The sequence below is a fragment of the Brassica rapa genome, chromosome A02, assembly GCF_000309985.2.
Source record: "Brassica rapa cultivar Chiifu-401-42 chromosome A02, CAAS_Brap_v3.01, whole genome shotgun sequence".
NCBI classification, from domain to species: Eukaryota; Viridiplantae; Streptophyta; class Magnoliopsida; order Brassicales; family Brassicaceae; genus Brassica; species Brassica rapa.
Genome location: NC_024796.2, coordinates 11,396,677 through 11,413,222, shown reverse-complemented (window position 1 = coordinate 11,413,222; position 16,546 = coordinate 11,396,677). Strand labels below are relative to the sequence as shown.

Genomic DNA, 16,546 nt, shown 5'->3' with positions numbered 1-16,546 from the left:
CAAATTGATCTTTAAATTTTTATATAGTTTTATTTTATATTTAAAAGATTCAATATTTATGTTTTATACTTTATTAAAATTAATAATACTTTCGTTAATACAATTATAAGTTAATATAATTCATTTTCTATTTTCTAAAACTAAATTTATGTATAAAATAAAAATTTAGTTAAAATAAAAATTATAGTTGAATTTTTTTTTGTGATTTTTTAAAATACATAGCTTTATTGTAATTAATAATAAGTATTAATAATCGTACATAATTGGAATATTTTATTTTGAGGAAAAAAAATAAAGGTAACTTTGGAGCAAAATTTAATTTGACGCCAACTATAAAATTATGAGGAAATTTTTTATGCGAACCCATTGGAGATGTCTTAAGTATCCATTTTATTTAAACCCCCAAACTTAATTTTTGTAAGAATTTACGTTTTAATTAGGTGATCAAGCAGGGTAAAAAAAAATAATCTAATTAAGTCTACAATTATTTTGTTAACAGAAGAATCTGTTAGATGGTTCCATGGCTAAATATTCTTTATTGCATTAATTTAAGGCTCGAATGGTAGTTAACTAGTTACCAGTGGTATGCCAGTAAACTTATGTGAATGTATGGATAGTGCTGTGTCTCTAGTGCAGTGGCCTTAATATTTTAAAATGAGAACAGCAAAAATCAGCGTTATGTTTGTTGGATTTTTATTGCCAGCAATTCAACAACCAAAAAAAGAAAAATTATCGTTATCATTTGTCGTTATTGTTGACGACATAGATATATATATTACAATATATCCACTGTATTAATAACTAAAATCTAATGTAAATCTATAAATTAACGCACAAGATTTCAGTTTAAAAATATTATTTTTTTCGTTTCATAATACTTGATGTTTTACCTTAACGCATATTCGAAATCTGAATGGTAAAATGCATGACAACAACGGAATAACCGTGGTCCGGTTTTAATAATAACAAAATACATATATACATAAATAAATATAGAAATATTTGTTACTATTAATAGCGGTGCAGGGGTGTAAGTCATTATTCGAAACCTCGCTTGAACAATTTATAGATGATATGCGACACCTCGATCTCGATTGAAAATGATTTATACGTGTTATATACAGTCCAAATGACTATCAATTCTGTGGAAATGGACGGACAGGATTAGCCCGATTTAGAAGAGTAGTGTTTTTTTTTTTTTGTCAACAGAAGAGTAGTGTTTACATTTCATAAAATTCTGTCTGCAAAACTTTATTTTTATTTTCAAATTAACTAGTACACATATATATGATCACTGATATTAGGGGCGGATGTAGAACAGTAGGCACACGGTATTTTTCATCCTGTTTAATTTTTTAATCAAGGACATTACACAAAGTGTAAATTAGTGAAGAGAATAAAAAAGAGTTGGGGTGCATCCACCCCTGGTACATATTATACACTAACAACATATTTATAGTAAGTTCCATATTAGTTTAGGATATCTCTAATGGTTATCTTCATTCCTTCCTCAAAATAAAATAAATTCATAATAAGTTTACATTTTGTTTCCTTCATTTTTTTTAGAGAATATTTTAGTTGACAAAACCGAATATTTTAATATTTTATTATTAATATTTATTTATTAATTTTAATAATGCTTGTTATTTTACAAGACTTAAAAATTTTACTCGAATATAATTTTATTCCCTCTAACTATTCATTATATATATAAGTTCAGTTTCTAAAAAAATATATACTGAATTTTTTAGATATAAACTTATAACTATATCGTGAAAATATTAATAATTCATTAAAGTATAAAACACAAATATTTTACTTTTAGATATATAACAAATTATATAAACGTTTAAATACTAATTTATAAATAAAAAGTAAACACTAAAATTATGTACTATTCATTTGGTTCATGGACTCTAATACAGTAAAAAAAATTTTATAAATGAATAATGTTGAAACAATAATATTTTATTAGTTTCATAGACTTAGTAATTAAAACCTTACCAACTTTATGCACCTATGCATGACGGAACCTTATGGACGCGCGGTTGTATAATTATCGAAGCCGTGTTATAACGCGAGAAGTGTACATCTATGAATTGATGATAAAAAGAATACACCCATATCTATGAATTATTGATGATAAAAAGAATACACCCATGACCCGTGTGTTGTGGAGTATTAGAGAGTACAAAATACTTTCTTGGGATTGTTATCGTGTCTTTATTAGGCATATACTCTACGATATGTATATTATTATTGTCTCTTTTAGGCATGTTTATTCCCTCGGATTAGGTCTGGACGTTCGGTGAACCGTTCGGTTTCGGTCCGGATAATTCGGATTTTCGGTGTTATGCTCAGAAGTGCCATTCGGATTTTATTAATTATCGGAACGGTTTCAGTTTGGTTCCTTTCAGGTTCGGTTCGGATCGGATGTAACCAATGTTTAAAATCGTCCAAACATTTTTTTTTTTTAAACCTTAAAAATTGACAAAAACTTTAACATATTTAACTAATTTCGAATATCTTCGGATCTTAGTTCGGATGTCGGTTCGGTTCGGATTATAACCAAACACTAAAGTATTAAGCTCATAAGTCCCGTTCGGATATTTTTGTATAACAGTTCGGATTCGGTTTCGATTTTTCCGGTTCGGATCTAGGTAGGTACTTCGGATTGAGTTAAAAACGCCCAGGTCTACCCCGGACATAATAATATAAAGAGAATAATACGTTTGAGTGTTTACAAAAGCATAGTTTGCTTGCAAGTAAACCCCAATAGAGAATCTATAGTGTTTAAAAAAAAAAGAATCTATAGTGTATGTAAGAAACAAATAAAATTCAATTGGAAACAATCTACTTAAATTCGAGGATAAATATTCGTCGCGTGACGAAAGAAGTTGCACGGCCGTGAATGACCTGAATACGCTTTCTTGTTCCAATTACGGTGGCCGACACAACACCCTACGATTCTAGTTGTCTAACTGGATCGGTTTAACTTTAACTTCACTTCTTTGATTCTAATTCTCTGGTTATATGTATACATGACCACGGTAGCTACGTGCTCTTTGTCGATCACAGCCATCAAGTGATGGTCTTAGCGAGCAATTGTTGTGCTTAATTGCTGTCATGTGCTAATTAAAAATCTTTTGAAAAAACTTTTAGTGGCCACTCGACTAATAGCACTTCTCATTATATGCATAAAGAATCTTAAGTCGCGTATTATATAAACTGATATATACACTATATGGTAATAGAACCTGCAATTTAATTTATTTCTTCACGTTTATCAAATTAAATTACGCTTAAATAATATATAAATAATATTTGTTATGAATAGAATGATAAATATATCCCTATGTATAATAATATGATTAATTATATACATTGAAAATAAAAATAAACTATTTAAAAAAATGTTAAATAATAAATTAAATACTAAATATGTATTTCATTTGAAATTAGAATTAACAGTTAGTGTTTAAGGGTAGAAATTAGAAATAGAATTAATTAGTGTTTAAGATAATCTTTTAATGTTCAATGAATGCTATTTTGTGGATTTTTAGATGCGTTTTATAATCAGTTTTTAATATGGGTGATTGGTTGGGCTGTAAGAAGTGACTTTAGCTTTAATTTTCATCTACAACCTTAAATACTACTAATCATGCTTTATCTTATTTTTTAAAGTTACAACAAAAAAATTAAAGTTTCAGTAAAAACATACAAAAAATAGTTGTAAAAATCTTATTTTCTAAAGCTCCATTTTTTTAGCTGTAAGAAATTTTAAAGTTACATCCCTTAAATCTAAATCAAAAAATTCTACAGACTAAATTCTAAAGTAAATTTTCTACATTACATCCCAACCAATCGCCCCCATTATCTATGGATGTTGCCATTTTCTAAATTCAATATCAGTTTTTTTTTTTTTTGACATCGTTCATTATCAGTTTTCTTATTTTATGAAAAACTCATTTTATGCATGGGTCTTCTCCGAAACCCAATCCGACGAGCCAGTATTTTTTTTACGAAAAGTAAAAGTGTAGTAAAGGTCTTTTCGTTGATGTTACAGTTTGATGGACACATCCATCGGACCACTTTGGTGGGAAATTTTACTGACATAAAGCTTTGGTTGCGTCCAAACCATATAAAACGACAGAGCTTTGCTTCTTCCATTTCACTTCGTTGGATCGTCCCGGATAAGAATCCCACCGTTGGTCTTCACGGCATACACATAAACATATATATTACATATGTAATCTATCATATTGTTTTTTGGTAAAGGCTCTAGGTTACACGTTTTTATATGATCATTGCACTCGAGAAATTAGACATGTTTTGGTCCGACCCTTCCATCATCAGTCCACATGACTTTGCAGAACAAAATAAAGATAACAATAGTGGCTAAATGATTGAATCAGTTTGTATTTACTGATGCTGATATTTACAGGTGAGTAGGTGAGTTTCAACTTTCATATATTCTGGTTTTACCTGATATTCATTATTTTGTTAAATTCATTTATGTATATTAAGCTGCCTCAACTTTTCAGGAATTCTCAAACAATGTCACAAAAAGTTACTGTATGTTGTTACGAAAGCAAATATTTAATTATTATAACGTTAAAAATGAGTACTTTATTATTTAACATATTTATATTAAAATTTTAAAACGACTGTACATAATTCTGATAAGTTGAGCATAACTGAGATATTTAGAAACTCGTATAGAGGGTTTAAATATAAAAATTTACCAAAACATACCAACATACCTTTTCAAAAAAAAGTGGACAAAATAGTCTCCTATAGCTTTGTTTGTTAAGCAAAAACTGAAGACAGATCGATTTGATTTTTTTTTTGTTCTTCAGCCTTCGTTGCACCAAAACCTTATATATACACCAAAGTTCCACAATGATTTGGCCGGAAATATAAAACAATGGAAGCCTTTATGTGTCTAGAAAGTCAATTATGGATTATTTAAAAATTATCTTTAGGAATAAATCTTGTGAAATGTCGCTTGAAACAGTGGGAAATAATAGTTATTGGAACAGCATCCTTGAGGTAGCATCTATATTGTTGTCACACAGCATCATAATCGGCTTCTGAGTTCTAACCTTACAACCTAAAATAATCGGCCATCACAAGCAATTATGCATTCATCTGTATGTCCTAAAATATGAGTATTGAGACAAAAACTTACTTTAACATTAACATCTTCTTGAGAAAAAAACATTAACATCTGCTTTTCAAACAAAACCAAATTTATGAATTATTTAAACACACAAAAATATTTATATAAGAGGCGACGTTAAACAAACAACCACATTGTATGAAGATACTTGTTTAAGAAAGAAAAAACATTACTGTTGACAAAAAAACAGTCTTTTATTCCCATGGTTAACTAAACAGGTCTTATTATAAATTACTGTAGTTCAATGATTTTATTCCCATGATTACCACGTGGTTATAAGAAAAGAAAACCCGAAGTCTGGGGATGTCGTGGACATGCATTAAAACAAAACAATATCAAAGCATCCTGATGCAAAGTGTTTAATATATGTTTCTTAACATAAATTTTTTTTTTCAAATCTATCTTGTGAAGTGGTCCTTCGGTTTTGTCTGTGGTCCATCAAATACAAACTTTGTCTTTCTTTTGTTATCTTATAAAATTTCGAAGTTCAACAGAAAGTGATGTGTTATATTTCTTATATGCTTACTGAATAATAGTAAAAACTAGGACACTGCGGAAATGGATCAGTTTAAGTTGTATTTTTTTATCAATTGTATTATAATGAAAAACGAAAAATAGTCTTAAGACATCAAGAGTACCATTGAAATACACGCAAAAACTTATTACCATGGTAACATTTTATATTTTGAGACAACGTTTATGCTGTGTTAATATTTTTTAAACTAAAAGGATATACTATATTTGTTTATGAATTCGGTTATGCACCTCAGTTCATCCAGTACAAATTTAAATGGACCGTTAGAATTTTAAAACACGAATAGTGATTTGTCGCTAATACTATTACCACATATTGTTGGTTTATCAAATAAAATTAAAATGAAAGTACATGTACAAAAAAAGTCTAAAAACTTCTAAATATTTTTTTTGAGTTGAGTCAAAGACAAGAGTGCAAGGAAATTGGGCTCCAACTGTGCGGGTGAGATCAAAAGATACATATATGGAAAGTTAGTTTTATTTAATTACCTAAGGTCAAAAGCTTACCAAAGATAAAATCTATTTTGATTAACGTGGCACAATTTTGTTTATCTTCGGTTTTGACTTAGATTGGATATTACTATATTTATATAAGATAAGCCTAGCCTTTTGGTTATGGCGCATTTGACGGTGGAAACCTAACTATTATTCCAAAAGTGCAAGTATTAGCTGACTTTTTTTTTCATTGGGTATAGCTCGCAAATCATAACCATCATGTTTAAAAGGAGCTAAAAAGCTGATACACGTTATTCTAGTCAATGCATATACTATAATTTATAGAAATTAAATTCAAGAATTGCTTCATACAGAAAAATAGAGATGGTACACTTCAACCGCTTTTTTTTATCACAGTTAAACAAAAGTTTGCTTTGTAAAAAAGAATTTCTCTCTCTAGGATTAAGTTCTCTCATCTCTCTAAAAAATCTCCAGTAAAGCTTGCCGTGTAGGGTAGCCGGCGGCGGCTTTAGCCATCGGTCACCTCTATTTCTTTTGTTTTCTGGTGTCCCGATCTTTTGAGATCAGTATCTTTTCCGGCTAAGTCCGATGTAAAGTCTGATGTATTCGGTTTATCTTTGTTTTTGTTTTATTTTACATCTATGCTCACCTTCTGCTAGGAAGTTATTTTTCTGGGTTGATTTATAGTTCTTTCTGTTTCTTCCGGTATTGCTTGTTCTTCTTTTATGGTGAGTAAATCTACACTATCTCTATTGAGTTTGTTTGAAGTGGAGTTTCTCAATAAACAGAAGATTCAGATCAATTGTGTTTGAACATGAAGAAATAGTTGTCTCTTCACCGTGTTAGGTGGTGCGCCAAAGAGTGTTTGATCTCAGTCATCTGCGAGCTTATTTTCCAGTGCTTCAGATTTAGACCTATCATCAACCCGGCGATTAACAGAAGGTGTACTAACATCTTTTGAGTTGAGACCCTGGAAGAGAAGCACACCGTAGGTATCACCGTCGGAAGCTTACCAGGAAACGTTTCTTCGGTGATGTTCCAGAGAATTCGAGTCTATCCGGATGACGTCATTCCCTAAAATCTCGACACGTAGTTGGCCTTAAATTTGAACTTATCCTATCTTTTGTACAAGCTTATATTGGGCTTAAAATATATTGGGTTTAATCTCTCACTTGAACTCTGTTTATAATTTGGGCTTTTGTACCTTTTAGAATAAATGAAATGTCGACGGAAAAAAAAAAGCAAAAATTTTGGAATGGTTAATTTTCAATCTTTGCCAAATGTTGCGCTGAACAATATTTTTATGGCACTGGCGTATATGCGATTAGTTCAAAAAAGCTAATTTGTGTTACGTTTGTTTAGCGACTCAAAATTCAACATATCACCCAAAATAACTTGACCACATCTCTTCAACTATATCACTCTTTCGAGGGTCTCCCGATAAAAGTGTACCGATAATGTGGCTAAGAAACCACGTTGTGCACATACATGTTCTTGAAAGTCGTAGTAACAATAAAATAAGTAAAAACAAGCTGTAGATAAGAAACCGAGGGCCGAGGGGTTGAGAAAGATCCTAGGTTGGAAGGAATCGGAAACGGCTATATGTTTTTTGAAACGTAGAAACGTGATTATTAACAAAAAATAGGAATGAAAACGTTTTGAAACGTTTATAAATATAAGTACAATTGTTTTCTTCTATTTAATGCATCTAAGAATACAAATCAACAAATAACCATTGATAGTGTTTAAGTATACAGAAATAAAATAAATAAAAATAAAATATCAAAAATCATATAAAAATTCAAAATAACACAAATCCAATACTCATATATTACTTAATTTAACTCAAGATAAAAATCATAAAGACAAGCCAAAGATCAATAGCATCATCTTCAGCCTCATTTTCATTAGCTCCAGCAAACTTAACCATTTATCACCAAGAGAAAGATAAATTCAAGTCTCCCAATATTAATCTCATCCAATGAATCAAACCTCCAACATCTCATATATGATTAAAACCATCTTTGTATTCAAGACTTCGTCTATAGATGGAAAAAGAAGATTAGTGTACACAAATACCAAATCTTCTGCTCTTTGCAAAGTATATCCCCATATTTATAAATGGTTTATAAATCTGTTTTAAATTAAAAAATAACATAAGAGTTTTTTTTGCTTTTCCAAAAAGAATCTGTAATTTCTAAAATTCTAAAATGAAATTTAAAAAAAAAAACGAGTTTTGAATGTGTTTTTACGAGTTTCAAGAAACTCCGATTCTTAAACGTTTCAAAACGTGAAATGGACATTTACTCGAGTTCCATTCAATCTAAAAAAGAACTGAGACTATTTTTTTTTTTTTTTTATAGCTGGAAAGTATCAGAAAATGAAAATCTGACTGTTGAAATCTATGATTATTTTCTTTAAACCATTTGAATAAAATTTTGATTTCAGATTAAAACTGAAAAGTGAAACAGCCTAGAGCCGACAACTTTTGTGCGTGCTTTATTAGAAAGTTTTTTTATAATTAGAAAGTTAAAACTTTCTGTCTAATTTTCCAAAGATAAATTTGAAATATAATTTTATTGATTCTTATTTATGGGGATGTATTTTTATCCCGCCAATTTGTCTATTTCAATTGCAATAAAAATTTAGATGACAAAAGTAAAAAGATAACAGTTTTAAGAATTTGTTTTAATTGTACTAGGTAAGGAACCCCGTGCGATATCGCACGGGAACTCATTTTATGAAAATAAAAATGCTATATTTTATAATATAGTTTTCTTATAAAAAATTGTTTACAATTTATTTTGAAGAAATACATGTCTTAGCATGTTATGGGCCTGAGGCCAAAAACAGTTTATTTTAAATTAATGAAAACCAGTTGATCAAAAAAGCATGAAACTATATTCTTGTTATTAATAATACTAAAAATCTACATTTTGTTTATAGGTTTGGTTGTAATAAAATTATAAATATTTTGAATAAACTTTATTTTGAACGAACAGACACATATTTTGAATTCTTTTAAAAAAATATAATAAAAATAATTTGTCACATGATAAAATTAACATCACAAAAAATTATGCAGTTTATATAAGAATAAAAGACACACCCTTGGACATTTTTAGGAAACTTATCATTATTGCATATTATTATGTACTTTTGTTTTTAGAATATGTTAATATAATACAATTTATTTGATAAAATATTTTGTTTATCAATGAGTCTAAAACATATTCAGTTTAGTTAAGAAAAAATAAAGATACACTCATATAAACAGATTAATTTTCTCTAAAATATAATTTAAACTGAAAAGATATTAACTTTTTTAAAAGGATACACTTTTAAAACATTTTAGTATTCTTAAAGAATGCATCTACTCAACAGAAAAATAATAATAAACAAATGAATACTTCCATAAAAATAAAATTAAAATTCAATAAACTGAGAAAACTAAGAATTATATAAATAAATACTCTTACACTATTAAATTGTACGTAAAAAATACAACAACTTAAAAATATAACTTATTGGTAAAGGCACACACACTGAAGTTTCCATGCATGTTTAAAGTTATTATAATGAACTCATTTTATTAAAAATATATGCCATTTTCATTTATAACATTGCTTTAAATTTCTGAAAGAATTTTTGTAAAACACTAACACTTATTATAGTAAACTATGGAACATAAAATTAACTAAGTTGATAAAATATGGATTTACCTTTTTGAAACCATTAACCACTTTTATTAGATTTTCAAATAGCATTTTTGAAAGCGAGGTGATATTTAGATATAAATACTCTAAAATTTTATCGGTTCCTCAAACCAAAATTTCCCACCTTAGCCTAAGATATAAGAAAAACAGAAAAAAAAATTCATGTATTTATATATTTCTTCAAAGATTTTTGATGATTTTGGAACAATGAATCTCTTTTATAGTATATCTATGATTATCGTGTTTTCCTGGTTGTAATTTATTAGTGTCCACAACTCTTTATATAGAGAACTAAGAGTTGCAATGGTTGTTAATACGAAAAGTTGCAATGATTTATCACCAAAGACGTCTATTGTCACCTACAATTGCAATGGTTCATCACCAAAGATTGTAATGGTTCATCACTAAAAATTATATTCACCAAAAGTTACAATATTTCATTTACTTAGGTATAACTGTTCACAAAACAATTGCACTGATTCACTTAAACTGTTACAAATATTCACTTTAATCGCTAATAATTCTTCCATTTACGTTTAATAGTCTATGGAACTCATGTATAAAGGAAAATGTTTTAACCAATGCAATTATTAGGATGAAAAACACATATTTAAACATTTTGACAACTTCTATTAAACTCATACAATTTTTAGGATGAAGAAACACATTGTTAGAATGAAAATACACATTTTTAGATAAATTTTTAAGATGAGAAGACACACTGTAGAATGATAAGATTTGTGAATATATAAGAACACAACTATAAACATTTTGCCAACCGCTTAAATATCAAAACAATTTCATAAATAACTCCAAAGAACCTATATAATTTATAGGACTATAAAACATATTTTTAGACATTTTAAACTTTCTAAAACCAATTTTTTTAACAGTGTCAAGACATATCATTACATAGTTTTACAGTTTACTAATTAAATAAAATATTTATAAAGAATACTTAAAAATATTACATACCTACAATGTAAGATTTTTCTTTTTTACCATACAGTTAAAAATAACATTTATATATTTCAATTAAGAATAAATCAATATGTTCTGTTTTTTGAAAAATCTCATCGTATATAGGTTTATGAAATTTCAATTAAAGTAAGTTTTGGCTGTTAATCAATATATTATCTCTCCAACTTCTCCCAAAAGAATGGGTTACCAAAACAATAGGGTATCATCATTTCACATTTCGTTGAAATAATGTGTGTAGTTGTAGAGGACACTAACCAGTCTCTTCACTTCTTCAGTATTAGTATATATCTTGACAATTACAACAAATAAAATAACTAATCAACTTATAAGTTATAACATGACTTACAAAGTCGAACATGTGATCATGGGAAGACTCATCATTCGCTGCTTGCGTATCTCTGCACCTCCGTATACGCGTTCGTCCCGAGACGCCACTAGACCTTATTTAAATTAGAAGAACAATACGATTTTGAACCTTGATCGACATGTAGACCAATATTTGTTTTTACGTTATGCGTTATAACAGTTCCAATTCCTATGACAATGATACAACCCATTATCCATTAAAATAATTATACGTCACATATACCAATTACCCCATATATATAGGCAATAAAACCTAATGAATAGATATAACTCTTACAATTTTAGAAAGACACTCTTTAAGATATTTTAACTACTTTTAAAACTAATTAAAAAGACACAACTCTTCAAACAATTACATGACAATAATAGAAACCTATTATCTGTAAAGATAATTATATGTCAATATACAATTACCCAATATATTTTTTATCAAAAAAATAATATATATATATATATAGAAGAAAAAATCTAATGAATAAACACAACTCTTAAATTTTTAGAAACACACTCTTTAGGATATTTTAACTATTTTTAAAACTAATTAAAAAGACACAACTTTTCAAACAATAACATTTTACAGGAAATGTTGAAAAGACACATATATAATTTGGCAACTTCTTTTTAACTATTGAAACTTCTAAGATGAAACAACACAACTTAAAGATGAAACCATCGTCATAGAAAGAAACCAGTGATCATCACACCAGAATAACACTCCTATGGAGAGACACAACGACAACGTCTAATTAACCCAACGACAATTTGGATGATCTCATCACTGCGCGTTTTCCTCTATAGATTTATTGAATGACAGACATAAACCCCTTGTTCTCTAATATGGTAAGCCTCAATCTAGAATCTAAAAAGAGCAAACGAAAGAACAACAACATAAATTTAGATGTATTAAACTATTAGAAAATTGAATGATGAGAACCCCAAATTTGTCTAAAGGAAAGGACATTGATAGTGATTTCTTAAAAGAAACATGAGGTTATGATGAACGATAACTTTGAACTATTATTGTAAACACGTTTCAAATCCAACAGTAACAAAATGCTCACTGAAATTAGAGATGGCAGTAAGTGATAACCACCAACTCAATTGCATCGCAACTGGAATTACTGCCACGAAAGTTTTGGCTTGCGAAAACATTAATTCTAATTTTCTTCAGATTGGGATAGAGAGCAAAACAAATAAATCAATTCTGAGATTCTTGGTGGAAATGAAATTTGAGAGGAGACAAAAGAACGATGGAGGACTAATTAAAGTGTTAGTAAAACACATATACACACATATATAGAGAGATTAATAAGAGAAATTTTGTTTAAGGGTTGCCTTGTTTGAGAATGAAAAGATGCCAAGCAAAACAGTTTTTTTTTGACATTTTTTAGAAAGGACACAATTTTTCAATATAAGTGAAATTCATAACCTTTAGAATTAAATAGGATTGCTATTATTAGTAGATTAGCACTACGAATACATAACCATTTATTTCCTATTAGTATACAGTTGTTCCAGTTACTTTGTTAACATTACCACAAAGTTTAATTTTTGGTGGACGTCTATCTTCTTAAAATTACTTACAACTACTACCAAATACTAATATTATGTATTATCTAATTAGTGATTAGTACGATGCTATTTTGTTTTAATTTTGTCCACTAAGATATAAAACAAATATTTTGGTGTATTTCGTCTCTTCGTTTAAATGCTCTTTTAACACTTAAATGGCTATTATGTATACAGAAGATGTTCAACCATGTGTGTGAAGAATCGGGTCAACGACAAAAATGATCGAAAATGTTATCTTCTTCGCCATTTTCGGATACGAATATAAAGGTTTGTTCAAATCTGAATAAAATATGTTTTCTCAGGAATTTCAGTTCCAAAATATTCCCGTAAACATGATGCTTCTTTTGAAGTTTGAAAATAAAAGTCACACGATATAATAATATCTGAATGTGATTAAATAGGGGAAGAAGAGAAGATATGATTAATTAGCTTAGAGGGATATATATTTATTCATTATCTAATTGAAAATGGATTTGTGGAACTTATGATGTCTCCCTTTCAAATCCGGTCCACTATTATTGTTACATTTCTGATAGAATTAAGAGAATCTTGTCTATGATGCAGATATGCTAGAAAGAAAATGGTAATGTTCATCAGGCTATTCATAAAAATAATCATGGTGACCGTCTAAGTGATTTATATGTTCCTTCAACAGGAACTTTGAATGTCATTTACAAAAAAAATTGATACAGAAGGCAGGAAAGAACCTGTATCTGTACATGATAGTGTATAAATTTTTGAACTCTGTTCAAGAATATAACCAACCATTCGTGTATATAGGCTATGTGTTACTGTGGTTCTTCTGAGAAACATTTTGAGAGCCACATGTACTTCAACTTCACGATCAACGCAAAGACACCAAAGCACGGTACGTGCATCAACCCAACGGCGGCATACCTGCCATCAATTAAACCATTCAGTCCATTTAAGATCAAGAATCATTGTCTACATCAGAAGTTGAGTTTGATCTCTATTATTTGGTGGTACAGGTTGTTATAAAAGTAACGGGCGATGAGTTTGTGTAGCGTACCATAAAGGGGCGTAGGATGATGACAAGTCCAAGAATGGGTATGGCCACCTGCATAAACAGATTACACATATGTTATAGTAAAATGTTCATAGGATCATGTAAAGAAGGATAGAACCATGGTCCATGAGTATTACCAGAAAGAGACACAAGCATGAACAATCCATTGGAATATAACAAATACACCGGTCCATACCACAAAGTATGATATCCTGAACAATGGGAACCGCTGCATACAAATAAATCATCATACCACTATAACCACATCATCTTATTACGTTGAGTAAGGAAAGGATAGAGAGACTAACAAGAGAGTTCAAGAAAGTTTCACCGAGGAGGAAAACAGCGTTGACTGAGTGCATAATCACAATGAACTACAGTATAAAATGTTTGGTTAGAGTTGAGCATGTCAGATACAACTTACAAAATGTGTGTTAAAAGTTAAAACTTACAAAGTCAAGATTGAAATCTTTGGAAGTGAGAAAAGGGTAGATAATGAACCAAAACACACCATCTGTAAGCAATACAGCTCCTGCACAAGTCTACAAATCCAAAAACACATGTTCAGAGACAGAGAGAAACTTAACACAGAGAAACGTAACACATCTGACACTTACTTGAAAAAGAATCTGATGGATGTAACCCAATGTAGAAGCTAGTTGACGTGTTGACCTATTATGTCTCTCGTGTCCGTTAGAAGCTTTAAACACATTCGAGTTTTCGCCATGAATTGGAGGTCTATACGACCCTTGCTCTTCATCTACAGTACTAACTCCGTTCTGATAGTTATCACCAGATCTAAATTTGTATATGGACATCAAGGCTGCAACCTGCATTATAATCAAGTCCAATATAAGTGTCCACATAAAAACACATCTAATAATCAACATTCACTGACGCATAGAAGCATGGGCGGTCCTGAGCATACCCAAGTAAAGCATTGGTCATAGGCCCCCACAAATTTCAAAAAATAATTAATATAGACATAAGTCTCCAAATTTATTTAAAATTTTTATTTTTTATAAAAACTTTTACTAAATTATCTAACCCCAAAATCTCACTGATGCTGGTGAATTGTTAAGAAAAAAGGCATACCCCAAAGTAGATTGTGACCAATGTGAAAGTCCATCTGATAAGAACAATCAAAACACTCTCCCATCAGAACAAGTGAACGTTCCTCAAAATGTGAAATCTAATCAGATAATACGGAAGACTCACTGTGTGTAGAAGATGAAGATGCCAGCTCCATCAGCAATAGCATTACCAGAGATGAGTCCAAGAAGAGTAACAAAACCGAAAACTCGAAAACCTAAAAGCCAGTTCGGATGAATCCTTCTCACACACGTGTTCCACGTTTCATCATCGTACACAACTCCTGTTCCTTCTCTTTGATCATGATCATGACCACCTCCACGTTTCCTGCGTTTTCCAGGTCCTTCGTATCTCCAAATTAAGAAAGAAGATAGAAAGAGAGACGTTAAGACGAAGATCGCGCAGAGGAAGAATCTCCAGTTCAGCCAGTAACTTGGGATGTTGGTCTCCGCAGACATTGTTGGTTGCCACGTGTGCTCTGTCGAACCTGTCACGAAACTCGAAAGATCAACTCGGCTGAACACATTCTTTGTCATCGTTATCAAAATGTCTCTGTAACTTTCTTAGTTTCAGCGTTTGTTTATGCTACAACAAGCTGATGAGTTCATGTCGAGGGAAAAGAGAAAAAGCAGAGGCGAGAAACACATGATGAGACATCACGGAGTTGGTTTTGCATTAACATCAAAAAAAAAAGGAGAAAGAAGATAAAAGTTTAAATGATCGAGTGATGTAGCATTCAAAGCAAGAGACAGATTCTTTACTTAACCAGAGACAAGAAAAAAAACCAAAGTAAAAAACAAGAAAAGAAAAAACAAGAAGAGAGATAAGACAAGAATCATTTAAAGGAGACTAGATGTGATACCTGTAATAAAGCTTTGATCTCTTGTCTTCCGTATCAGATTCTGTTAGTAAACTCCATGAGAAGAACTCTCTCCTCCTCTGTAATGAATTTCGAATCTGATGATTTTTTAAAAATGATTTTAATTGGGAGAGTTTGTGGGAGATTTGGCTTTTGTGTTTCTTTGTAATTATCACTGCCACCTCCACACGTTTATTAGTTTTTTATTTGGTTTTAGTTTATTTAATTTAGAACCGTTGATTTTCCCGAGTAATCAAATCGAACGGTCAAGAGGAAAGGGTCTAGAAAGCTGGAGGTCGAATGTCCTTCTTATTCCAACTTGTAACATCTAGCATCTGTGTTAAAAAAAAAAAAGTAACATCTACCATCTTTCTTATGCTAACTTGTTTATATTACATAAGGCCCATTAATGGATTATCTAAGGTCCACTAAAGGATACTAGAAAGCTGAATGGTCATTAAGTTGATGAATCAAAGACTGTACAAAATGTATATACAGAGCTTCGGTGTGTGGGTAATCTTTTGTAAGAAAAGAAAAAAATGATACATGCATATTAAACTAGGGCAAATCTCTTAAAACGATATAAAATAAAGTTTTTATGATCAAAATAGCTCATGACAAAAGAAAATGATCTAAATAAATTTCATTAAAAAGGAAAATAAAATTAACCTATCTTTATTGATAATATAGTTAATTTAAATAAGTATTTAAATATATATTTTTTAAACACCATAAATTCTAGACCATAAAACATTAATTCT

General features: G+C 30.0%; 1 protein-coding gene and 1 long non-coding RNA gene across 4 annotated transcripts; one reads left to right on the top strand and one right to left on the bottom strand.

Moving 5' to 3' along the window:
* The first annotated feature begins 7,707 nt into the window (after positions 1-7,707).
* LOC117131792 lies at positions 7,708-13,656 on the top strand. Its single transcript, XR_004455158.1, has 2 exons — positions 7,708-8,873; positions 12,704-13,656. It is a non-coding gene; the product is annotated as an uncharacterized LOC117131792 (long non-coding RNA).
* On the bottom strand, positions 13,389-16,122 carry LOC103852656. 3 transcript variants are annotated; one of them, XM_009129555.3, is made up of 9 exons: positions 15,789-16,122; positions 15,053-15,413; positions 14,930-14,963; positions 14,452-14,664; positions 14,287-14,376; positions 14,143-14,208; positions 13,972-14,063; positions 13,838-13,885; positions 13,395-13,704 (listed from the first exon to the last, which is right to left on the bottom strand). In XM_009129555.3, exons 2-9 carry the CDS (start codon positions 15,382-15,384, stop codon positions 13,596-13,598), a joined length of 984 nt encoding a protein of 327 aa, XP_009127803.1. In that variant the 5' UTR covers positions 15,385-15,413; positions 15,789-16,122; the 3' UTR covers positions 13,395-13,595. The 3 variants fall into 3 exon arrangements, with proteins under 3 accessions (XP_009127804.1, XP_009127803.1, XP_009127802.1); XM_009129556.3 differs by lacking the exon at positions 15,789-16,122 and having other exon boundaries at positions 13,389-13,704; positions 13,972-14,046; positions 15,053-15,732; XM_009129554.3 differs by lacking the exon at positions 15,789-16,122 and having other exon boundaries at positions 15,053-15,705.
* Between the last annotated feature and the right edge of the window lie 424 nt (positions 16,123-16,546).